This window comes from Cololabis saira, chromosome 12 (assembly GCF_033807715.1).
Source record: "Cololabis saira isolate AMF1-May2022 chromosome 12, fColSai1.1, whole genome shotgun sequence".
In the NCBI taxonomy this organism is placed as follows: domain Eukaryota; kingdom Metazoa; phylum Chordata; class Actinopteri; order Beloniformes; family Belonidae; genus Cololabis; species Cololabis saira.
This window is the reverse complement of record NC_084598.1, coordinates 10,853,242-10,879,569: the sequence shown is the minus strand read 5'-3', so window position 1 is coordinate 10,879,569 and position 26,328 is coordinate 10,853,242. Positions and strand designations below refer to the sequence as shown.

The following is a 26,328-nucleotide window of genomic DNA, read 5'->3' as shown; positions in this document are numbered from 1 at the left end:
TGTTGTGAGAGCTTGTTTGGTTTTCTTTTTCCATCTGAAAGTTTAAATTTTAATAGCGGTTTCCTAAAATAGCTATGTACACTTTGCTCCGCAGGTTAAGAACCCCAACAGCCAGTGGAGTGGCTCTGTCTTCTTTTATATATTTATTTTTTTATGCACCACTTTTGGTGAGCTCGACAAAGAAGATAATCTTCAGTCACAATGAAGATTTCTACAAAATCAGAACAAGTGATCAAAATGTCATTGAAAACATTGTCAGGTGATGTTTTCTAGAGTCCGTAGTTTTACCTGATGCCACACAGGCAGATCCAGACCTAGCGTGCAGCGATGATGCCGTCCTGCTCCCCTGCTGTCAGAGGGCCTGATGCTGGGCCTGGTACACCATGAAGGACATGACGATGTTGACAGCCTCTCCATGAAGCAGCGCTGGCAGTACTCTCTGCACTGTGGGGAAACATGGAAATGGTTATAAGAAAAGAAAACCATCATGGATCAATATCCCGAAAATAAATAATTGTACATTTCTGACATTAGGTGCTAGACACAATAAAAAGGTTTTTTTTTCTTTTCCTGTCGTGTTTTAGGGCACATCTTGTAAATATGTGTCCTGTGTTACATGGTTTAGTTTTCAGAAACCTTCCAGTTCTTGGATGTCTTGTTGAATTATATTTCAGCGTTGTGTTTTGTCACCTAAAGGTCATCCTGAAATATCACGGAAAATACTCCTCGACCATTTCTAACTCGGGGCTTATAAGGTGACTGAAATGCACCAGGCGGTCCAGGTCATCCTCCCACAGGTTGGGAGCCAGTTCCTCCAGCATGGTTTCCATGGTGATGCGGATGGAGCATCCCCCTGTTCAGAGCGGCTGCTGCTCTCACAGGATTGAAACTTGGTACGCAGCAGCTCCTCACCATGATCCTCCAGCAGCCCAAATATCTGCGCTGCTTCATTAGGGCCATCTGAAATCATGTAAAAAGCAGCAGTTAGGGGGGGAGCTACAACTTACATGACACGTAAAAATCCCCTCTGTCTTTACTATTTATGTAAATTCTTAGTACTTGGATTATAAATTATATTTATAAGAGACATCTCCAAATATATCAAATGTTGCTATCTGAGTATAAAATCCAGAGGGAGCTGATGTGCAGGATTCATCCCTAAACTTCTCATGTTGTTCTAAAGCAAAAAAAAACAAGATCCCTGTTTACAGATAGCTGCTTCTTCAATGATAAAGAATCTCTGCAGAATTAAACATCAAACTACTCTAAGTTTCACATTGGACAAGAACAGACTTGCAAGGATTGTGATGCCCTAAAAATCCTGCTGTTGATTTAAGGTGATAAACTTACCCAAACAATGTCACTCTGCATCACAAGAACACGTTTTTTGTGGACGAGGGACTTTCAGTTTTTGCACATGCACTATATATTTGAAAATAAACACGTGCTTGTGTGCAACATACATTTATTGAGATTTGTTGAAGCAACCCATTTAAGACCTCCTGTTGAAAACCAGATAAAGTTACATTAGTAGTGAGCAAACAACACAAATACATACAAAATAAGATGAATTTAAACTGGGATTGTTTGAGTGCATCGTAAAAAGCTACTTTGAGAGCCTTAAAGCTTGTTTAGAATTCACTAAAGGTTAAATTTTTCAAAAGACACTGGGTTATTCAAGCTGAGATGCCAGGCAGAAGTAGTCATGTGAAAAGGTTAAGTACCCCCTCTGTCAAGTCTATCGTTTTATTATTTAGGACATTTATTTACCACAACCAAATGCAGATGCAAAGTCCTGAAAAACTGAATCACTTTTAGAGGCAATAACTAAAAGTGATCTTTTTTTTAATTAAATTTTTACCCTCACATCATTATCGAGGTAATTTGGCTGACTCTTCTTTACAACGTTGCTTCAATTTATAGAGACTTGAAGGTATTCATTTATGCACAGCTCTCTGAGGGTCCTAATTTTATTTCATTCTTGCATTTTTTTGAGCATTGCATGGTCATGACATGGTCTGACCTTAGAGTGAACCATTCTGGGACGTTTCCCACTTTTTTTTACTGTAGAATGGCCTTCCAACCCTTCCCTGTGATGGGCAACATCAAATGCTTGTCTAAGATCACTGATGTTGTGTTTTGTTATTGCTGGTCTGGTGCACACCGCTTCTGTGTTTTGGCTTTGCTTTTGTTGAAGGCCTTATGAAACGGGATTCATCTGAGGTTGTGATTAAATAAAGTAACAGCCGGAATTCATTTCATTCTGAATTGCTTCCTGAGAAGTAAAACCATAGAAGTGAAAGAACCTTGTAGTGTACTTTATTTTTCACATGACCCCTTGTCATTCATAACAGATATATAATCTGTCTCTGGGGAGGGTCATAAAAACATCTGGGAAACTTGGTAAGAAGGGGAACTATAGGGAAAGTAAGTAAGTAAGTAAGTAAAGTTTATTTATATAGCACCTTTCACAGATATAAAATCACAAAGTGCTTTACATTAAAAGAAGGCACACAAATTAAAAGAGATTAAAAAGAAAAGATACCAATAGTATACATATATATAAAAACCTAGATAAAATTAACAAGGTACAGAAAACAGCACTGGGCTGGCATGTTAAAAACATAGTCGCAACGCACATTAAAAACATAGCAGCAACGCAGAGACACAATAAATAAACGGTTAACCAAAAGCCTGTCTGAATAAAAACGTTTTCAGCTGCTTCATGAAGCCTTCACATGATTCTAAAAAACGCAGTTGTGAAGGGAGAGCATTCCATAGTTTAGGCGCAACAGATTGAAAAGCACGGTCACCTCTGGATTTATAATGGGTTTGAGGGACAGACAGTAACGATTGGTGTGCTGATCTAAGAGCCCGATTTGGCGCATAAGGTAGGAGGAGGTCAGTGATGTATTGTGGTGTTTGGCCATGCAAAGCTCTGAAAGTTAGCACCAGTATTTTAAAATGGATGCGAAATTTAATGGGAAGCCAGTGAAGAGAGGATAAAATTGGAGTGATGTGTGTTCTCTTACTACTACTAGTTAGAAGCCGGGCTGCTGCATTCTGGACAATTTGGAGACGATTTAAGGAGGTCTGATTTAAACAGGTAAAAAGAGAATTACAATAATCTAAGCGAGAAGAAATAAAAGCATGAACAACCATCTCCATCTCAACCTTGGTAACCACGGATCTTAATTTAGCTATATTCCTTAATTGGAAAAAGCATGAACTCACCAGATGACTGACATGATTGTCGAGTGACAGAGATTGGTCCAAGATGACACCTAAGTTTCTTAGCTTATGCTGAGCACAGGCACTTAAAGACCCCATATATTGTTTTATGTTTGGGATATGATTTTCAGGAGCAACTATAAGGGCTTCTGTCTTGTCTGAATTTAATTGAAGACAGTTATCAACCATCCAAATCTTAATTGCATCCAAACAGTTGTTAAAAATGGACAATTGGTTAAAATCGTTTGGTTTAAAAGAACAATATAACTGGATGTCATCAGCATAAAAATGATAAGAGATGCCACTAAAACCGCTAATAATCTGTCCAAGAGGCAGCATATATAGGGAGAACAGCATGGGACCCAGAACAGAACCCTGTGGGACACCACATGACAGAGGCGCTGTGTTTGAAATGAACTGACCCACAGAAACTGAGAAACTTCTGTTAGCAAGATATGATTTAAACCAATTTAAGGCAGTCCCAGAAATACCAACCGACAGATTAAGCCTATTTAAGAGAATAGCATGATCGACGATATCAAAAGCAGATTTGAGATCTAATAAAACCAATAAGGAGCACTTCCCATCATCAGCAGCCATCATAATATCATTTGTGACCTTCAGAAGAGCTGTTTCAGTGGAGTGTAATTTACGAAAACCTGATTGAAAGGCATCATACAAGTTATGTGTTTCTAAAACATCAGTAAGCTGCTTTGCAACAACTTTTTCCAGTAGTTTTGATAACAGTGGCAGCTTGGATATAGGCCTGTAATTAGTTGGGAGGCTGGGATCTAAATTTGTTTTTTTCAGGAGCGGCTGAACAATAGCATGTTTAAAATGGCTAGGAACAAAGCCAGATAAAAGGGAAAGATTGATCAGGTCTAAAATGGTAGAGCCAATGGAACTGAAAACATTTAAAAACAACAGTGAGGGGAGGATGTCCATAGGGCCAGATGAGGGCTTAGTTTTGTGCAACAGCTCAGAGATGTCCTCTAAAGAAACAGGAGAAAATGAGTTTAAAATTGTAGGGCAGGAAGCAATGATAGTATTACGGTTCGGAGGCGGGGGGATATTTGCCCGGATATCACTAACTTTGTCCACAAAACATTTAAGAAAGTTGTTACAGTCAGTGACGGAGAAGACAGGAACTTGTGGCGGAGAGGGAGAGACAATAGTGTTTATCGTTTCAAAGAGGACTTTTGAGTTTCCTTTGTTAGATGAGATGAGATTGGCAAAATAAGCAATCCTGGCGTTCCTTATCATGTCATTCAAACAGATAAAAAGCTCTTTAAGATGCAGCCGATGAACCTTCAGTTTGGTGGTTTTCCATAAGCGCTCTGTTTTTCTACATTTCCGCCTAAAATCACGGATTGACTCATCTATCCAGGGTGAGGACTTGGCAGTAGGGATCTGTCTGGATTTAAAAGGAGCCACCACATCTAAGACAGAGGAGCAATGCTCATTAAATAACTGGACCAGGGACTCCACGTCATCATGGTTTGACATCGCATCAGGGTCAAATAAAGCTGTGAATTTTTCAGCTGTGCTCTGGTTGATGATGCGTCTACAAGACAATTGTTTAAGGGGCAGCAGATCCAGCTTACAAGACACGTCAAACAGAACACACTTATGATCACTAACAAGGAAATCCATCAAGCAAACATCATCAACATTAAGACCATATGAAAAAACTAAGTCCAAAGTATGTCCCGCACAATGTGTGGGCCCAGAGACATGTTGTGTGAAGTTAAAAGACTCAGTAATAGCAAGAAATTCTGAAGCAGCTTTAGAAGTAGCATCATCAACGTGAAAATTAAAATCACCAATAATTAAGACTTTCTCCAACTTAATAACCGAAGATAAAAGCTCAGTAAAATCTGACAGGAAAGGGCCAGCTGGACCAGGAGGTCTGTAGATTAAAATACAATAGAAGGGCTTCAACTGACCAATTTTTGACATGTTCAGCTCAAAAGAGGGGAAATTTTCAGTACTAACCAACCGGCAGTTAAAGGAGTTTCTAAAAATTACCGCAAGACCTCCACCACGGCCAGACAGCCTTGGCGTGCTGATGGAGCTACAGTCTGCAGGACAGAGTTCATTTATGGAAGAAAATTCAAGATTTCGCTGCCAAGTTTCTGTGATGAACAGAAAGTCCAAGTTCTCCCTAATAAATAAATCTTTAAGGAGAAATGTCTTATTTGCAATTGAGCGAGCATTGAGCAGAGCCATTCTGACAGAGGACTCAACTGGAGTAGCTCCGGCAGAGGCAGGAGACAGCGGGCGCAGATAACAAGTGCTTGCTCTCTGACGATACCTGCTTTCGGTCTGTCTATCTGTTCTTTGATTTATAATGACAGCGATGGGGAAGCAGGAAAATCCTTTTTGGCCTTCCTGGTCTTCCATACATTGGGAGGATGCTGCTGCACATTCAGTAAATTGGACAGATGAGAGAGCTGGAGCGGCAGTGATGAGCGGGCTATCAGAGACAGGGGGATGGCGTCAGTCTACAAGACTGGATAGATGGTGGCAGAAATTAGAGGCCAGAACTGTGATTCCCTTATTGCTGGGGTGGAAATGATCATGATTATACAGATCACTCAGGTTCCAAAATGAGTCAAAGTGACTGATAAAGCCATAGCCACACGCTGAGCAGAAGTTGCTTAGCCACTGATCAGCACTGTAGAGACGACTAAACATCTCAACGCTCTTTCTGAGGGTGGGGATTAAGCCAGAGAAAATGCAAATCTTTCCAAGGCTCTCGATCGTCACTGCTAGTAGCTCATAATCATCCTGGAGCTTGATTGATTGCCTACACCTGAGGTCATTCGTACCCACATGCACAATCACAGTGTGGGCAGACGGGTGACGCTCAGTGATGGCAGGGATATGCAGGAGTAAGTCACAGACTTTTGCACCGGAGAAAGAATATGTAATACCATTTGGGATAGCGACGGACCTAACTATGGAGTCACCTACCAGGATACATTCTGGGGGTGGAAATAGGAGGCGGCTAGCATTAGCTGTGCTAGCTGCGGTGGCAACAGGAGGAAGAGGACAGCTGGGAAAAGTGGAAAAGGCCGGCGATGAGCCCACTCGGGGACGCTTTCCAGAGGGAGAGGCAGTCCGGGAGTTGGAGGTACTGCTGCTGGGAGATGTGCGCTTCCTGCGGGAGGATGGACCATTTCCAGCAAGGAGGAACATTTATTCAGAAACACCACATGCAAGACGTGGAAGAAAACTCTTGATGGTCGTTCATGCAGTGAAGGACAGCTTCAACATCTCGGCCAGACCAGTGGAGATCTGCCGTGGGGGGGGAGTTTGAAATAAGGAGCAGTCTTAAACCTGAATTATGGTTCTGCGTTAAATCGACGCAGAGCCTACGCCGTAGGCTACGCGGCGACGCGCAACGTAGGCTCTGCGTTGGTGTAACGCGGAACCATAAATCAGCCTTAAAAAGGGGACCTGCGGTGGAGCGCCGCGGCCACGCCCACCACGCCCAGCAGGCCCCGCCCCCGACGGCGATGATTGGCTCGGAGCGTCCGTTGACGTCACCAGCCGCAGGCGCTTGTTCTCCTGCTCACTTTTAATTTTGTTTGTATTAAGTTATGTCTTAGTATTTGATTGATGACAGTTTTTTGTTAATGATGTTGCCTTTATACATCACTAAAACGGATTTAAAATAAAACAGGTACTTCATTTACAAGGGCTTAAAAACAAATTGGACAAGATTTTGTGATTGTAAATATAACAATGATTCCTAATACTTGTATGAAAATCTTTTGCATGCAGTAGCAAAGGTTGTGTGAGCGACTTAAGCAGCCGCACAAAAGGGGCCCGCACAAATAAAGGTTTTTTTTTTTTTTTTTTTTTTTTTTTAAATTGTAAGAATTATTCCTAAATATGGTCATTCTAAGATATTATACTAATTCTTTATGTTCACCAGCCTACCATTTCTGTAGCATTTATCTGACTGTGATCAGAGTGAATAAACATCAGAATTCATCTTCTGTTTCTATCAGCAATAGGAACACATGCCCATACCATAGCACTGTCTCCACCATGTTTGACGCTTTGGATCCTGAGCTGCTCCTTTCCTTCTCCATACTTTTATCTGCCTATCATTCTGATATAAGTTAATCTTGGTTTCATTTATCCAAACAATCTGATTCCAGTCCAGGGGAGGCTTTTGTTAGATGTTTTCTGTCAAAGTTTAATCCGTCTTTCTGGTTCTAAAATCTTACCAGGAGTTTGCACCTTGCTGGAAACCATCTATGTTTATGTTGTGGATATTATCTCCCCCAGAGTTTTCTTGACTTGTTGATGTAGAGAAGTGATCTCTCCTCCCCAATAAAACAACTCTCTGATCATCTTTAGTCTTCCAGGGGTTTTGGTGTTGTTGAGCTCACCAGTGATTTCTTTCTTCGTAATGATGTAGCAAGCCGTTGTTTTGGCCACTCCGAAGGTTTTGGTACCTGCGGCCTCCTTCATCTGCCTTCAAATCTCACTGGACTTCATATTGGAAACTCCAGTCCAACCACTGCCAAATACCAACTCAATACCTGATATGAGCTCCAAACATTTAACATCTTTTCAGTCAGTTTATACCAAGGCTTCGAAAATGGGTGCAATTCTGGTTAAAATGCAGCAATTCCCAAATGTTAAAGCCTGTGTTTTTGTGAACTCTCAAATTAAAGCTGAAAGTCAACACTTTGGTTTCATCTTGATTGTTTTATTTCAAACATATTGTGATAGTGTATAAGGCAAAATCATAAAAGAACTGTTATTGTCCAAATACATCCGGACCTAACTTACTAATGCAGATTTTTTTAACCTTTAAATGTAGTTTAAAAAACATCACAGTATTCTTCCGATCTACAGATGGCAGTAATGCACAACAAGTGCATCCAGACACCAGCAGGAGACGAGTATACGTGGATGAGTAAAATAACCTACGTATTAGGAGACACATTAAAGCATTACCTTCACAGATGTTTTACAAGGGAGGACATAAACTCATGACAAATGATGTAAATAGTTGCTTCCACTGCCACAGGTTAATGTAAATCTTTTAAAGACTGGCTTGTGACTGTGAAACTTGGAAATAATCATTTCAGTGGCAAAAACAAATGATTTTAGTGTTTCAGTTTCAGATCAGACAAACATAGTTGAGTAGAGAGACAAGAAAAACAGGAAAGACTCTTACACCTACAGCCACTCACGAGGAGTACAGTAGACACCTCATCCAGAAATGCTGTACACGTTTCTTACGCGTCACCGCAGCTTAAAATAGTAGTCCAGTCCTCTTCAATGGAAAGCACCTATGTAGGGCATGTGTTGCCAGTGGACACTATGTACTGTACCGTATATTATTAAACCAAATTAAAGGTTTGTGCTGCATAATAACACTGATGTTTGGCAGATGGCTGATTAATATTACACAATTTCACAAAAATAAGATCTTACAATGGATCAGAGAAGAATTAAAAAAAAACCCTTACAATATACTGTACTTACATTGTAGCATCTGATAACTTTCCCTCCTCCACTTGACACCGGTCAGTTTGGCGAATCCATGTTCCTTTCACTTTCACGAGACTGAATTTTAGTTTGATGCGAGCAGCTGGCATCATCTCAATTCATGTTCCCAGAGCCCCAGCCTGTCAAACGTCTCAGCCTAGTCTCCGTCACGCTTTCTGGAGCCACTTACAGCGTGTCCTCTCAGTGGACACGGTCACGCGTACAGCGTTCCCACCCCGAGCCCTGGACGACTGGACGGGGGGCGTTTCAAGGACTTGAGCAGGGGAACAAAATCACTTCAGCAGCATTTTTATTTTGGTTATCGTCGTCATCAAAAACCAGATCTAAACTGCCTCAAAGGGTGACATGCATGATTCCATGTGAAAGTGGTTGTTTAAAAGCATCAGTAAAAGTTTATTGTGTGTTTGTGATGGTGCCCCAAAAGTTAGAAGAGACTGATAAAGAAGCAATGATTCAGATTTCTGCGATTTCCATATAAAAGTACGCCCTCAGAGATTGTCTTATTTCTTCTCCACAAATAAGCACCAACTATGATGTAAAATATAGCTCTCTAATAAATAACACACCCCATCTCAGTGAATTATTAAAAGAACACAATGTTCTGAAACCTCAATTTTTATTTATTTTTTTGTAGTTTGCTAATCTTGAGTATCCAGGTGTGTTAACACACCGCTTAAGAAGAAAGGCATAAGCACCAATCTTAGAAAAGTAATTACTACTGTCAATGAATCAAGTATGGCTCATAAAACCATTTCCAAACACTTTGGTCTCCATCCTTGTGCATCCCAAGATTGTTTGCAGATGGGGAGGAATCAAGAAAGTGCCAATATTTCCAGGAGTTGATGTGAAGTTCACCCCAAAGTAAAACTGAAATGCTCAGAGAAAGTTGAAGGAAAATAAACAAAAATCCACATTTCAGATTCTTTTAAATGGGATATAGATAAATATCAGGACCTCTGGTTTTTAGTACAACTGAACCTAAAGGAGATGTTTGGCCATAAAATACAGCACCGTGGTTTGCAACTTTCTTACCAAGCGTCAAGTATGATGCTGAAGGGGGTGAGCTAGGTTTATTTTGCTGTGACTTGACCTGAACACCTTGCTGTCATCGAATCAAAGTGCTCTGGAGTCGAACGTAAGGCCACCTGTCCAACAGCGAGAACTAGACCAGAACTGGGTCACGCAGCAGCAGGACCACGATCTGAACAAATATTTGAGAAATAAACGAGCCGGGGTGTCAAACTGAGCCAGTCAAAGTCCAAAATCCTGCCCAACTGAAGCGCAGCAGCGGGACCTTCGTTATGCTGAGCACAAATAAAGGCCCGCAAACCTCAGTGAACTGAAGCAACGTCGTAAACAACAACAGAGGAGCAGACTTCCTCCGTATCGATGTGACAGGCTGATAATGACAGAGAAAACAAACCTTTACCTGACGCTCGTTTTGCAGATTCTTCGATCTAAGGCCACTCACAAGTGAAGAACACATCATGGGGGTTTACTATCTCGCCAAAGGACACTTACATAATGGGAGATAGAACCAGAAACCCCTAACTCGTGTTGTGTAAAAACTGAAAGAGGGTGTGCTTTCTTTTAAAGATGACAAGAAACAGAGAAGAAATAAAAAAGAAGAAAGAAACTGCCGATTGCTCTACTTTTATCATGTGCAACAATAAAATGCTTACCATCAGTAAACTATGAAAAATAAATTAACAACACACAAATCAATTCACATAGATCATGAGGAATTTAATATTCATAGAGATGTATTGTTTACAATAATAACTCTATAATATCTACTCTTACAAGCTCATTTTGAGCAAAATTCAGATGTTCATGGAAGGGGTGAAAAAGACCAACAGATATAAAGAAGCTATTCTTTTGATCAAATGGTTGATTATACCTTAAATACAAATATATCCGATCATGTTGGCAGTGATCATTATTTTTAAAGCAACACTTTTTTACTTCCTCTACAAATCTTTATATATTATGACTACTAAAATAAAATCAGGTAGTGTGGCCCCAGCGCAGCGCCAAGCTGCTACGAAAATGGGGGAAACTTTCATTACGAAGTGCTAACTATCAGTGTTCCCTTTCCTTTGGCTTTTCTGCTCGTCGCGGTCCTTTTGTGTACAGATATATAAAAGAAAATTCACAAACTTTTCCACAAATGTGTTTTTGTGACGTCATTCAACTGTACAAAAAGCAACTTAGAGCTATATTAAGAAAAAAAGTAATGCTGAGAAGTATCAAAAGGAAACAGAAAAAAAAAATCCCAAGTACAGAGTGTTCAGTTATGTGGATGAAGCGGTTGTTTTTGGAATGCAACGTCATACGGGCTCGTGAGTGAGGTGGCCTCGCCGTGAGGGACTCGGACATCGTAGTCAGAGAGAAGGCACGCGGTCGAGATGAAGACTGGACCTTTCTGGGATACCGTTGTCCTCATCCTGGGTCATCTCCGGACTGTGGCCGTGTTCGTCTGTGCTCTCCGGAGATTCATAGGGGTAATTTTCACATATCTCCTCGTCCTCCTGCTCTTCTTTAATGCTGATGTGTTAAATGTGCAGAAAACAAAGCAAAAACAATGTTATCAGCACTGAATTAAATACTAGTTTGGTGAAACACCAGAAGACGCCAGCAAACGGTGAACTTACAATCCCTGCGGAGGGGACTGTGTTGCACTGCTGTCACTTTGGTAACCCGACCCGATCGCCAGAGCGCCGTTCATCTGCTCCTGCAGAACGTGAGGCAAGGAGTGTAGTGGGATGCTGCCCATGGAGGCCGGGTTGTAGAGAGAGCTGGTGCCGTCTAGACCGCCGCTCTGGAAAAAAAGAAAAATGTCAAAATTCTGGTCTTACAGATTTGTCACAAACCTTTGTGCCCTGCAGCTTTCTCTTCCCACTGCATCAGGTAATGTTCACCTTTTTATTTATAAAACAACATGGAATAATAGAGCCGGGAGGATTATGTTTCTCTTACCTGATGAGCAGACCCGGCTAAGCCCTGGCGGTTCTGAGAATTCTTCAGAAGAGATCTAGAAGTACACAACAATAACAGCAAGTTAAGCCTAAGCTTTATTTTGGCACCAATACCTTAATGGCAAAAAAACAAAGAACCATCCATCCGTGCTGACACAACACAACATTTCTGTCTGGACTGCAGTGAACTCATGAGCTGTGTTCAGTATATTCTCACATTTCCAAAGCGAGAGAAACTATATGGTTAAATCAATGTAAGTGCGTTAAGCCAGTTCTTGAGCAACACCAGCATAAAGTAAACAAAAAACACATTAAGTTGGCTGAACAAAAGGCTGGTCCTCTTACAAGAATGCTTTCATTTATTTTTATTTCTTTTTGGAGACTAACACAGCAACAGCAACAACAGAGGGAAGTGGCACAAGTGAACATTTCTCTAAACTGCTGTATCTTTTAAAACTGCCAGAAACGCAGGCTGGAACTCCACATTGGTTTCTTTAATGAACTCACAAAAATGAAAATAGTTACAGGCCATCGTTACAAGACATGACAGACCAGAAATGAAGTCAATACACGCCACACAGGTCTTCATGAACTTCATGATATTTAAAGTTGTGCAAAAGTCTCAACTGCTTTTGAGCAACTGCAACAGTCGCGGAACATTTTTTAGTTAAAATGGATCCAGTCGTCCAATCAGTGATGATTTCTGCATTTGATTTAACTTCACCGGAGTGATTTGGACTGCAACTTTTGATAAGATTACTGTGGTTGGGTTTTATTTTCAAATGTATGGATACCCTTTGTTTGTCCTGAGCTCCACTGTACAAACAGATCAAGTGTTCTTAGTATAACTGCACACGTATAACCTTTGAAGCTCCAAATACTTGTTTACAGTAAACATTAAGAGTGTACTTGTGAGGCAGAGCTACAAGGTCAAGTCTTTTGATGTCGGGCAGCTGAACAACATCTGAAACGCATGGAGTTCTGGCTTAATCACCAAATAGTCCTTACCCATTCCCGGCAGTTTTCTGAGGCCGCCTTCTGTGAAATTCAATCTCGTCCACCGTCCACACAGCTCCCTTCACATTCTCCAGACGCACAAAGCATTTATGCAGACTGAGGTTATGTCTAACAGCATTCTGGGACAAAGGAAAACGAAAGACAGTTTTAACCTGTGCACATCAAGGGCTGGACTGGCATGCATCACCTCAAATTACAACTTAAACTACCTACAATCAAATGTTTCGTAGTTTTATTCTTTCAGATACTCAATTGTGCTCATACCTTCCAAGTGGCTGCATTGCGCCTGAAATATGCAAAGTTTCTTGTGAACCAGTTGTAGATTTCATTTAATGTCAGCTGATTGCGAGGAGATTCAAATATAGCCTGCAGAGAAAAGGAGTGTGCAAATGAAGATGTATTGAAATGACACCGTTGTGCTCGGTATTCGTGTGGGAGGTGCAAGTGCAAGCTCCTATCAATTATTCTGTAATTCTGCAGTGAAAGTAAACTTACCTGTCTTATGAGCGAGGCATATGTAAATGGAGGTCTGACTTCTGTGCTCAAGTAGAACTCCTTATTATCAATTATATCTGTGGAAAGGCGGAAACATATTCATAAGATGCAGTGAGAATCAAGTAAATATTCAGAAATGTTACTAATGTACAACTTAGCATCGCATTTTAAACCAGAAAAATGCTCTCTGTTGTCGCAGCGCTTGATGAGCTCACCGGTACCTTGGCTCACTGAGCGGCTGTATCGCCTCCGCACAGGCGTTGACGTGAACATGCTGCTGGGAGTGAGCACCGAGGGAGACTCGGAGAGCGGCGTCAGCGGGGTGGACGGCGCCGTGGCACTCTGGGAAAGGCTCATAGGAGGAAGTCCTTTAGGCAGCGTCGCTTGTGAGAAGCACACATTAGACCCCAGATTCACCTGCACAAGAAAACAGGAGAATATCAGTGTAACTACAAGCACAACAACACGTATCTGAATTGAGAAGATAAAGATGGCTTGGGGGTGTGGGTTCTTACAGGCGGGGCAGCAGGTTTGGGCTCTGAGGACTTCAGGTGAGCCATCATAGCTTGTAGTCGCTCTCTGTCTTTCTTCAGCTGTGTTAGACAGAAGTTGGGATTGGTGAATTCACAAAATTGTGCTGCATCACAGCTAAAGTGGAAACCTCATGTTTTCTGGCATCCCATAGTGTAATTATCTTAAGACTTCTGTCCTTTTTTTCCCAGTTCTGGTGTGAAAACACACCACATCTGTAAAGCATTTCTGCCCTGGCTGAGGATGTTTTTTTTCTTCTACTCTTTGGTGTCAAAAGAGATTTAGTTCAACGCGACATCAACAAAGGTTTCTTTTTAATGTAAAATCAAAGAGGAATCGTAGCTTTGATCGTAAGGTTTTTAAATTATTAAATAAAACGTCACACTCCATACCTGAAGTTCCAACTGTTGAACCACTTGCATCTGTACACGGCACTGTGCTGTACTCTTGTCATCAAGTATATGCTCACCGTTCAAATGTCTGCGCATCAAAAATACAAAATTATTAGACGGACATTTTAATAGCAATTTGAATTTTTAAAAAATAAAAGGGAAAAAAAAGAAGGAAAGGTACAGGTTAATCAATAACTCACTTGAGAAATGCCTGAAAGTCTCCAAAAACAGTCTCACAACCAGGCCATTTACACATGCCATTTCCATACAGAGGATGGCTCTTCTGTGCATTTTCATCCAGTGACCCACTGCAAAGCAAGTTCAACAGTTAACTATGAAGAAAACCTCTGAAAACTAATATCCTGGTAAAGAGCAGAAGACATGGCAAACCTCTCTTTCCTCTTCAGAAGAGTCTGATGGCCGTTGGTGGTGGATTGCTGACTGGAGGACTCTCTTGTGTCCCCACCAGAGGAGAGGATGCTGCCGTTCTCACAGCCTGAGATTGCACATAACCAAATACGTTAACTGTAATTTAAACCAATGCAACTGCATTTGCAAGAGTCACTTTGCCTTGTCAGCCAAATTAGCCCGTGGTGACCAGATCAAATTCTGTCTCATAGAGGATACAAATAGACTTGAACGTTATCCACAAAGCCTAAAATTAGACATCTTGAAGTGTTGAAGACATAAATCAAAGAAAGCTAAATATGGTTATTAATAAAAAAACATTTCAGACTCAAAAGAAATTCAAAGCCCTTTATATTGAGCTGAATGGGGGGAAAAAAACATCAGAATAAATCAAACAAATAAAACACATTGCATAATGCTTACATTATTGTATAAAAACAGCATTAAAATAGTAATTAAAAAGGTATCAGAACGACAGACACGTTTGATTTTTTTTTTACTGAAATATAAAATGGTGTTCAGGAAATGAAGGATGTTGCTATAATTATTACAAACAGGGAGAGAAAAAAGACTGCACTTGTGACAAACCTACACTTTGTGGAAGCTGGTTCCAGCAGAGGGAAACATAACTAAAACCTATTCTTTCTTGTTTGCTTAGAACTCTAGGCTCCTCCGTCTGACCCGTCCCTGTAGAGCTGAGACACTTTTCCGGTTGCTCCCCATAAAAATATCATGATAAATGGAAGCTAATATAAAGAAATGAGGTAGTGTTTAACATTTCTTTGATGGTTTATCAAAGTTTAATATTTAACCCTTGACTGCTACTGGAGTGAACCATGCCATGCTGAATATCAAACCTTTTGAAAATGATCTTAACCACATAATGGCTATTCCTGGGAACCAGTCCCAGTTTTCCAGTGTATGCTGAAACAATTCAGACTCACAAACTCAGAAACTGCTCCAAAACCTAATAAAACCAAGACCGTTGAACTCCAACAGTCTAAAGCCTGATTTATAGTTCTACATAGCAACTATGCACATAGACAAAGTATAGATTCGACATTATTAGCATTGACGTTCATCTGTTCTCGTTTGTGTCGCTCAGTAATTACATCACCAAACCACGAGGTGGCAGTGTGGGTTCTTTTCTGTAGCGCTGTCGTGAGCAGCGCTGAGCTACTTATTGTTTGCGTCAGCCCCCAAACATCTCACTTCTGCATTGAAGCTCATGCAGAACTAAGTTTCGTTGCAGTTCCTCAGCTGACAGATAGAGTCAGGCTCCAAAAGCGCGTCAATCTCCATTTACTCCCGTGTTAAAATGTCCAACTTTAGAGCAGAAATAAACGTATTTACACCCTGGTTCAAAAAACTATTTTGGCCTCAATTGTTTGATTTAACATCCATGACGTTTTTGTAAAACGCCAGGAGAGTTTATATAAAGCATTACATTTATTTCTAATATGATTGATTGACAGTCGGCTTAGCCAATGGCTAGCCGTTATCACTTCCTCCATAACAACGTGCTTATGTGCTCGGCAGCACAACCGGCCGCTTTAAAGAACCCGGTTAAACGGGTTTCCTGCTGTAAATGTCTGTCGACAGCTCTGCAGATATTTCTACAGGGTTCGACTGTAGGAGCTGGAAACAATACTAACTTTGATTGACATGATGTGCATGTGGGCGTGTTCCCGTCGGCTTGCTGGGCAACATGGCTGCGTTCAGTATGAAGGAAAATGGGCTTTAAAACCAGTCCTCAGAAACCCATGCGTCACATGACCAAATGCGCCGTCCATTGTTATATGCAGTCTATGGTTTACGTCCTATATGTAGTTCAGACTGAACAATTGCAACAACAACGCTACAAAGTGGTCCAACCACAGTTTTTGCTATCGGTGTTGATAACTTGAGTAGTAACATTTGGAGAGAAGTGTGCGTCAGGGTACAACACATCTTATAGCAAAGGGTTCCCTGCTACGTCATAGATGTGCCTTTGGTGTGACATAAACCAGGCTTAACAGTTACTTAAAGGGGACCTATTATGGTATCTAATACCTATTTTAAACAGGCCTTGAATGTCTTAAAAACAAGCTTTTGATTGTTTTTGCTTAATAAATTAGAAATTCAGCCTCTAAACCATGTCTTTATCTTCCCATTCTCTAACCTCATTATCTATGCAGGATTCTGAGTGGGCGGGGCTATGATAATGAGGCTCTGTGCTGATTGGCTGCCTGAATGACGCGATACACCGCTTCAAAAAAATGGCGGAAGCTCCGACCGGCGGAGTTAGCTGTGGGCGTGGTTTACGCATCGGAGGCCAACCATCGCATTTTGGTTACGTAACGACGGGAGAAAAAAAAACATGTTTTTCATAATAGGTCCCCTTTAAGAGATAATTGTCAATTGAAATCTCAGAAAGCAGTTTCAGTGCTGTGACCAGAGCAGAAACCTGATTTAAAACTGTGAAGGATATACTTCATCTGCAATACATTTTTCTCTAAATAAAAAAAATTTAACAAACCAAAAAAAACTACTCAATTTCACTTGCGAATGGAAGATTTAAAATATGTCCGAAGTTACTTTGAACGGGTCCCTGTTTTTCAAGAGTATCCCAAGAATAGCAGCTTTAATGGTACTGTAAGAGAAAAGCTATCCCTTTACAATGAGCAACAAATCGTCCCCTAAAGAGTTAAAACCCCTTTCTAAAATACAAACTATGTACGTGACGGTGATGTACGTAGACAATTCCATATGAAGCAACTAAGCAGTGAGGTGTGCAGCATGGATTACCTGGGGCTACGGCCGGGCTGCTGGGAAGCACAGAGAGTAAGCCTTGCCTCTGCAGGTTGAGGAGATGCTGCTGCTGGACCTGCAGGAGCTGGTGCTGGATGGCAATCTGCTGGGCCGTCAGCTGAGACACAACACACTCAGTCAACTCATTACCACATACCTTTATTAGAATTATATTCTCTGCTGGTCAAATTGTTTTTGACTGGATGCCAATACCAACTCTTTCTCCACTTGTACTCCACGTACATTTATACACCAGCAGTTTCAGTTGAATGATCATTGCTACATGAAGCACTATTAAAGTCCACCACATTACAATATTGCCCTTAGCACAACAGAGCTGAATAAGCCATCCCCATACTGGTATTGATGTTCCTAGTTAGGTTATAAATATTTCTGTAGCGATTAAGAATTCATAGGCAGATAAAAGTGATGAATGAAAATAAATAAATGTTACCTCTTGACTAACAATCCCGGCATTTTTCTGCTGCAGAAGCTGCATATTTAGCTGCTCTTGCTGATTCTTGAATACCTCTTGAATTTGTTGCTGCAGGCAAGATGATAGAATTATAGTTAAGTTAAGACAGACATAACCTCAGTTGTGGAATAAGTATATATATATATATATATATATATATATATATATATATATATATATACACACACAGTATATACACGTCACAAGCATTACCTGGTGTAACATGAGTGCTTTCTGCTGCTGGAGCAGGGCCTGGAGTTGCTGAGGACTGAGAACTTGCTGCTGTGGCGTCTGCTGCAGTTGCTGAGGAGCTTCTGCTGGTGGGGTCATCATGGACAATGACACTGGGACCTTCATCAATCAAAGGAAAAATATCACCACGGTTAAGATATTAAAATATTGTAACAGGACACTCCAAAAAGAAAATACAGAAGACCAGATAAAAATATTTTCTGGGTGTATATACCGACATTTCAAATGAAATCTATTAGGATTCCATTTCTGTGCAGACTGAGTACATGTCCACAAAATAAAGCATATCTTTAAATAAATTTAAGTGACAGCTAACATGTCAAATCAAATCAAATCAAGTCTATTTATATAGCCCTTTACAATAGCCAAAAGGTATCCAAAGTGCTTCACATGAAAGCCCTAAAACAATAGCCTACATAAAATGGGTAATTAAAACCAACGTGTAAAAATAGTTAATAAAATAGTATGTCAAATGGCACATAAAACCAACACAAAACATAAAACCAATATAAGCAAGTGTATTAAATTACTTGAAGAAATGAGTGGCAGTTAAAAGTTAGACTAAAAAAGTGGGTCTTCAGCTTTGACTTAAAAAAGGTTGAAGTCTGTGGCAGTGCGAATGTCGGGGGTCAGTTTAATGTCTGCAATATGTTCTTTTTTTAAATAAGCTGCATCTATATACATTTTACCCCTGGATTTTTTCTCCAACATGAACTGGAGTAGGGTTTAAGATCAGGATTTAGATTGTGACAGAAGTGCGGCAAGACCAAAGTGAACATTACGTCCAGTGATGCAACTCTGCTCCAATATAATTAAATCCAAAGTTCAACAAGAACTGAAATAAACAAGTCCAAAGGGGTTTCCGCAGCATGACAGAAGCTTATTTGTGAAATTTAAATGCAAGTACACCCAGAAAACAACATGCAATCTCACTAGTCTGTTTTTTTTAGTTTCGCTGCTTGTCTGAGCAGCCGAAATTAAAGAAAAATATGCTTTTTAATGTCAGAAATGAAAAAAATAATGCATAAAATATTTGCATTCCAATTGCAATTCCACATATTTTTATATTTCTTCCTTATTCTCCCTCATAAGTGCAATGACGTAAATTTAGCAAGTGAACTGTAAACACCAGTCTATAGACATTAACTTGATATGGGGCCCAACACACTTGCATATAAAGTGTCAAACTGTCAAAGCTACTCCTAAGGCTGCGACTAACAACTGTTTTCACAACCTACCCTGCTGAGGCTGATGTCCACCCACTGTACGCCTGGTTGTGTACAATGTTATTTTGAGTTAAACAGGAGTTTGAGGGGGTTTTCCCTCTATTTTTTGGAACTTGCCCAACTGGAAATTGCTTGGTTTTTCACTACATTCCCTCGACCTTACTTAGTAATGTTGTGATTTAATACATGAGCGAAATATCTCGCTATATCTGAGTTCCACTGCGCTATGAACCTGCATGACAGTCGATTTTAAAAAGATATATTTTATTTGTGTAAAGTGATACAAAATAAAGGAAAATATGACGACATAATGTTTCCATAGCTCTAGTAAAACATCTTGACACATTCAGTGTCACATCATGTTTAATAAAATGAAGCACCAAATCCTCACATCTGAGAAGCTTAAAACACAAATATCACTCCTGTGGTTGGAAATTATCATAATTACAATTATTATACATTTTAAAATCATCACATTTGATCAAAAATTCTATCAGTTAACTAATCTAACAATAAACGTTGCAGCCTTTTGCCCAATTTAAAAAAGAAAAAAGGCTTACAGACAGTTACTCAGAGTACTGATAATTTGTTATTTTCACCTCAGTCTTCCATCTGGCAAGCTGAACTGACTCTACTGCCAGTTCAGCTAAAAATGGCATTGGACAAACAAAAACAACACTGGATGGCTTAGGGGAATTATAACTTGATCAAAACAACAACAATCTGAAGCAGCAAAACAACAGCAGCAGCAGCAGCAGCAGCAGCAGCATCTTGTGCTAGATATGCAGCAGTTACCACACCCTCCCCCTCACTGTCAGCCTCACAGCTCAAGGGATGTTTACAGTAAACATGAACAGAGAAATCAAAATGGCACAGAGATATAAATAATGAATAAAAAAAAGCACACAGAGTCTGTTTACAAAAACAGAACTTGAGATTCGTATTTTAATTAAGGTCTGAACCACAAACAAACATTTCTCTCCAAGGCAGAGTCTGTTTGGAATAGGGTAAACAAACTGACAGGGAATTTCACACAGGCTTTGGGCTAACAATAACAGTCGGCTACCTCCTAGTTTTTCCTTTCTTATAAAAACTCGGTGCTGCAGAATAGCCACCAAAGCCATGAAAACAGCTCTATCCCATAGACAGAGCCAGTTGGCCCCTCTATTTTTCTGTGGACACCATCAACACAACAACAGCTTTTCCCTAATCCCCGTTGCTATGGTAGCCAGCAAGTCCAAACATCTTCTGTTGTTGTTATTGTTGAAAGTCATACCAGTGAGCAACTGAGTGTAAACATAGGTCTGTTCCCGCAAGACTGGTCTTGTGAACTCTTGTGAGAGATGACTGACAGCACATTAAAAAACTGAGAACTTGCAGGAAAACAAAAACAATCTGCCTTTTTCCAGAGGTAATTCTTACAATTGGCCTTAATAAATGTGGCTCAGCAGAAGAGTTTACTTTTACAGAAACGCATGCTTTTTGTAATGTTTACTTCAGTGAAATGAAATCTAAAAATACAAAATAATGCAACCACAAAAATGTGACATCACATCCCATGCACAAACACATATACACATTATAAAAGAGGAAATGCTTTAAAAAAAAAAAAAGAATCCTTGCACTAGTATCACACATTAAATAGAGAATATGTCAGACAAACCTGATAGTCTTCATTGAAAAGTTTCTCTGGGCACTGAAAAAGATGAATACTGCTCAGCAACAATGAAAATTTGACGCAGCCTCCCAAACCCACATCATGCGAGCCTAAACAAAACCAACAATATAATACTGATCCCTCCACCCAGCGGGAGTTGTGCTTTTCCGCCTTTCTAAAACTCAGTACCACATCCCCCAATCCCTGCTATGCCCTTCAGCATAAATACGAAAGTACTGCAGCGAGGAGGAAAACACACAAGGCAAAGGGAGAGGTTCAGGGACACCTTTACATGTCAGAAAAATAAAACAACATAGCTCAAATTCTCATATAACACTGAGTGTGTGTCCTGTATCCCTTGCGACCATCTACCTGGTATGCCAACGAGACAATCTGTGGGGCCTGGATATCAAACTTGCTATGCAGAAAGCCATATGCGAGAAAACTATTTAAATGTAGTATTTCAAAAGCAGTTAAACACAAATGTTTATACTTGTTCTTATTGAAAGAATTACAGAGTAACTGTAGTGTACTAAAAAGAAAACAAACCTTGACTTCAACTCCAGCTAAATGATTCTTTATCTCCCTATTTTCTCTCTCTCAATATAAAATGTTACTGTTTGTCAATAAAATGTCATCACTTTCCAAAAAAAGATATCTGAAAATTCCTTATGTTGCACTTTTAAAACTGAATTCTGAAGTGCTGAAGAAATGAAGGCGAGTATGACTGACCCTGGGTGCATCTGGAGGAGGAGTCTGGCTACTCTTCAGTCGACTCTCATTCTCAGTGTGATTTCTGTTCTCCGTCTGACTTGCTTGAATGGTGTGGCCTGCTGGTTCTGACCGAGACTCATGCATCTGGACTTCACTGACCTGCAAAAAAAAGAAGACTGTAAATAAAAGCAGGCGGACATCAAGAGCAACAAACTTGCAGCACACAATTGTTGGACAAGGATACTACTTTACAAAATGATAAGCGGTTTCTACTTCTAGAAAAACGTAACAGCATTCAATAATGTCTGAAATTACCACCACTGTGAGAAGGAAAGTTATGTAAAAGAGGGAGAAAAAAAAAAAAACTACCGCACCTCAACCACTAAAAGTTGAGAACTTCACTGTTACAGCCCTACCTACTAATACAAACAAGCTCTTCTGGGAGTGAGAGAGGAAGATGTTAGATGTATTTGTTGAATAACTAAGTGCTGCCATGACTACTGTAAACACAGGGGCCCTGGGTCCGTGTTTATGTGCAAACATATCTTCCTTCTGGAACAATTTACCATTAACCAGGTGGTGCGATAAACGGCCGTGGCAGGTAGTACAATGCACAAGTAGGCCTTTATGTATACAGCTTGGGAGTGTTTGAGTAAAAAGCTCAGCAGCATAAACAAAGGTAAATAAAGCAGGCAAACAAATGGCAAAAGCAGATGGAAAACTACACAGAAAGCCTGACATGAAACGGTCCACAAAGCTTTAATGAAACCCTCAGTAGTCTCGGTATTACTCAAAGTCAGAGACTGAGATAAATCTGTTCATCAAATCTATCTGATAGGCACGACTGAAAGTTAGTGTCAACAGGTAGAAAACAACTGATTAGATTGTATATACTTAGATAAAATAAGGGGCAAAACGAAAGCTACAGGTAGGTTAAAAAAAATATTTAAAGAAGGGAGGGGGGGCTGCTAAAAAACCCTATCAGACATCTACTAAACATCAAGCTATGTCTGGGTGCTGTAATGAGTCATAACACTTAACTTATATGGTTAAAAGAGAAAATCCATGGAATCTTAAACTGAAACCTATCTGCGTAAAACAGGCAGCTGTTGGTGAAGTCTCCACTGTTTACTTTAGCTCTCAGGATCAGGATTAGTTTGGAAGACAAAGGCAGAGTTTCCTGTAGACATTTTTGAAGAGGTTGGGGTGTGATTATAGTCATAAGAACCAGAGTGAATGCCGTGTTAATTCTTCCTCAATTCCATTATGCTCACTGTAAAACAGATCCTATCCAGCCGCGGTTCAGCTCAACCATTCTTTTTGAAAAGGTTGATGATAGTACAAAATCTAACTAAAGGGCAAACTGAACCTGGATTCCCATGAAAAGTAGATATTACAGTATCACACACACATACAGAACAGATTTTCAGAAAAGTCAACTGCAACTAACACATAAAGCTAAAACATGTCAACACCAAGCCTTCCTTTACCATTACTAGTATTTTACTTGACAATAAACTACTAATACTTTGTTTCAGAAGTGCAAAGGTGACATCAAATAATCCCTGCATGTACATGTATTATTAACAGCAGTCAGCCAAATCAGCCAAATGAAATGACACCTTGCGCTGCTTAAAATCACAAGTAGTAGTTAAACCACATGTTGTTCACTGATGTTTCTGGTTGTCTCGTAGGTACTGACCCAGTCAGGTACCACGTCTAGGTTTCAGTCTCAATGGCTTTCGTCCACGTTTGATCCACAAGTGTATTTATACCTAATGTCATTTGACAAAATCCGTTTCAGATTTCGGACCACATTCAGTAATCCTGGTTAATTTAGTCTTAAGTGAACTCAAACTACACGTTACAGCTGAGCCTTTCTGACCCAACACTTGCGAGGATGTACCCGAGATTATGAGCGGATGTTACTTTATGTATCAGGTTAACTCCGTCCAGCAGCAGGATCATCATCTCGGTACCTGCAGGTCCGTTACCAGCATCACCGCAGGCTCCAGCTTACATAAGACACATGCGGAGAAACACCACGGTTCTAGCAGAACCAGTCTGGTCTCACACAGCCGTGGGTTTAACTCCCCGTGTAACCGGGTCTGGATCAGCACTGCGGGCGGTGTCACGTTAACAGCGGCTACAACAAAAGCTAGCAGCAGTTCAGCGCTAGCTCCGACAAACGTCTCTGTCTCCCTTTAAACACCCGGGGATGTGGTGGTTAATACACGATAACACTCACTACTGGTCCGGTGTTGGTCGAGGAGCGATGGGAGGGTGGTTTACTTACAGAATGGTGAACTAGCGGACCGTGTGTGACTCCGTGGTTGCGGGAAGACGGTCCGGGGAGATGTGTCTTCCTCTGCTAGCCTGCTAGCACGGGCTGCTAACGGGGCGGGGCCTGGGGAAAAGTAAACAATGGTGACGTCACCCCAACACGCGGACTGTTCTATCCGCTTCAATTACACCGTTTGATTCTGACGCGTCAATGGAAAATAGACAGTTTGGATCTCAGGGCAACGTTATAGACGCTCAAATACGACGGAGGATTAGGGCCAAACTAAGACAAAATAAAGAGAAAAAAGAGAATAAAGTCATAATGTTGCGAGAATAAAGTCGTAATAGAATAAAGTCGTAATATTACGAGAATAAAGTCGTAATATTATGAGAATAAAGTCGTAATATTATGAGAATATAATTTATGAGAACTCTCCCTGTGTTAAAATGAGGAATATTGAGCATCTTGTGAAGTTATATTTACATATTTATAATATATTTAATATTACGATTTTATTCTCAAAATATTAAGACTTTATTCTCGTAATATTATGACTTTATTCAGGTATTTTAACGACTTTATTCTCATATTATTATGACTTTATTAAGGATTGTAATGAAAGTATTAGAAAATTAAAGTTACGTATACACTTTCCTTCACTGAAGTCTGCTCAAAATGGCAAAAAAGTGGGTGAATCCTTTGGAATTCACCCACGTTTTCTGCATTCATTTGCTGTAAAGTGTGATCTGATCTTAAGGTAATTCACACTAATAGACACGCAAGACGTTCTTTAGCTGATAACATACAAACAGGTATTATTTTGTTATGTTTTTCTTGTTAAGTCTATGGTCTTTACTGAACACAATATTAAAACATTCACAACACTAGAGGAATGTACCCTTGAATTTAATAGGTCCTTTGGTAGAAATGACTTCAAACAAGTGCTTGGATCAGACCAGACCTGAGTTGAATTGGACTTGGCCATTTCAAAGATTTATTTTATTTTTATAAATCCATTCTGTGGAGCCACGTAGCCACGATACCATCCCGGCTAAATTTCTCAGAGACGCAGCTGTCACCATCACTCCTATAATTACCCATATTTTTAACCTATCTATCAAACAAGGTGTATGTCCATCAGATTTCAAACTAGCTAAAGTAAAACCCCTGCACAAGAAGGGGAGCAAACTAGACCCAGGCAACTACCGTCCCATCTCAATTCTACCATCCATTTCGAAAGTCATGGAAAAAATTGTCTACGAACAGGTTGCAAGATATCTCGAGGAGAATAGACTGATTTATGAGTTCCAATCTGGCTTCAGAGAGTCTCATTCCACTGACACATGCCTGCTTTATTTGAACGATCGCATCAAACGTGAGGTTGATTCGGGCAAATATTGCGGCATGGTCATGCTGGACCTCCAGAAGGCTTTTGACACTGTAAATCATTCTATTCTCATCGACAAACTTGGAGCTATTGGCCTTGACGACAATGCAGTGAGCTGGATACACTCTTATTTGGTGGGGAGAGAACAGATGGTTGAGGTAAACGGTACCTTGTCCCCTCCCCTCCCAATAACCTGTGGTGTCCCTCAAGGAAGCATACTGGGACCTCTATTGTTCCTAATTTATGTTAATGATATGGAATCTGCTTGTGACTGCAACTTGTTCTTGTTCGCGGATGACTCGGCTCTCCTTGTCTCTGACAGGGACAGGTTGCAGGTAGTGTGAGATTAATCTGAAGTGTTTAAACAAGTCTGTCCTTATGAAATTATAAAACTATCGGAATAGGCTTAATTAGGTCAGCTCAGAGAAAGCTGACTGCTGCGTTTTGCACATCTTTACTATTGTTAACAGAAGTCACAGGACAGACCATTTCCTGCGGGTATTTAGGGGGGTTGTCCGCTCTGTCAAAACAGTTGACTATTGTGCAGTTGTCCAGTAGTTCCTGTTGTCCAGAGGGGGCCTCATTTGACCCCTTTGACCTTCGTGGTTCTTAAAGACTTTTACCCTGGCTGCTGGTTATCACATGTTAACAGATGACAGGCCAGCTCTTCCTGAGTTTGGTCTGACCAAACAACTATCCCATTGTTAGTTGACCATCTGATGACAACAATAACCTCTTGACCATTTAAGGATTCTTAAAAGGATGTCTGTTGCTCTGCACACCACAGATAAGTTGTTAATTAACTGAAAAGTCATACGTATGACTTTTCAACAATCATCTGATCTGTTTCTCCATCTGTTTCTTCTAATTGTTCATTGTGTACCGAATATGGTAAAGTTTCCTGTTTGAAATCTCAATAAAAGGGCAATGCACTGAGGGAATGTCGAAGCACT

At 40.3% G+C, this 26,328-nt stretch overlaps 1 protein-coding gene across 4 annotated transcripts; it reads right to left on the bottom strand.

Moving 5' to 3' along the window:
- Positions 1-10,494: 10,494 nt before the first annotated feature.
- Positions 10,495-24,095, bottom strand: LOC133456835 (forkhead box protein P1-B-like). Of its 4 annotated transcripts, none has more exons than XM_061735462.1 (17): positions 24,001-24,095; positions 21,723-21,863; positions 20,997-21,029; positions 18,069-18,206; positions 17,835-17,924; positions 17,378-17,498; positions 14,573-14,678; positions 14,383-14,490; positions 14,183-14,270; positions 13,775-13,852; positions 13,475-13,676; positions 13,260-13,336; positions 13,029-13,130; positions 12,756-12,883; positions 11,749-11,803; positions 11,424-11,590; positions 10,495-11,316 (listed from the first exon to the last, which is right to left on the bottom strand). In XM_061735462.1, the coding sequence occupies exons 2-17, from the start codon at positions 21,846-21,848 to the stop codon at positions 11,154-11,156; spliced, it is 1,782 nt and encodes a 593-aa protein (XP_061591446.1). In that variant the 5' UTR covers positions 21,849-21,863; positions 24,001-24,095; the 3' UTR covers positions 10,495-11,153. The 4 variants fall into 4 exon arrangements, with proteins under 4 accessions (XP_061591446.1, XP_061591447.1, XP_061591448.1 ...); XM_061735463.1 differs by having other exon boundaries at positions 13,481-13,676; XM_061735464.1 differs by lacking the exon at positions 20,997-21,029.
- Positions 24,096-26,328: the final 2,233 nt, after the last annotated feature.

Coding starts and splice junctions, on each gene's coding strand:
- LOC133456835 (XM_061735462.1), bottom strand. CDS start 21,848: ATGCATGAGTCTCGGTCAGAACCAGCAGGCCACACCATTCAAGCAAGT. Junction 13,677..13,774: donor CCAAACCTGCTGCCCCGCCT/GTAAGAACCCAC, acceptor TTTCTTGTGCAG/GTGAATCTGGGGTCTAATGT. Junction 11,591..11,748: donor TAGCCGGGTCTGCTCATCAG/GTAAGAGAAACA, acceptor CTTTTTTTCCAG/AGCGGCGGTCTAGACGGCAC.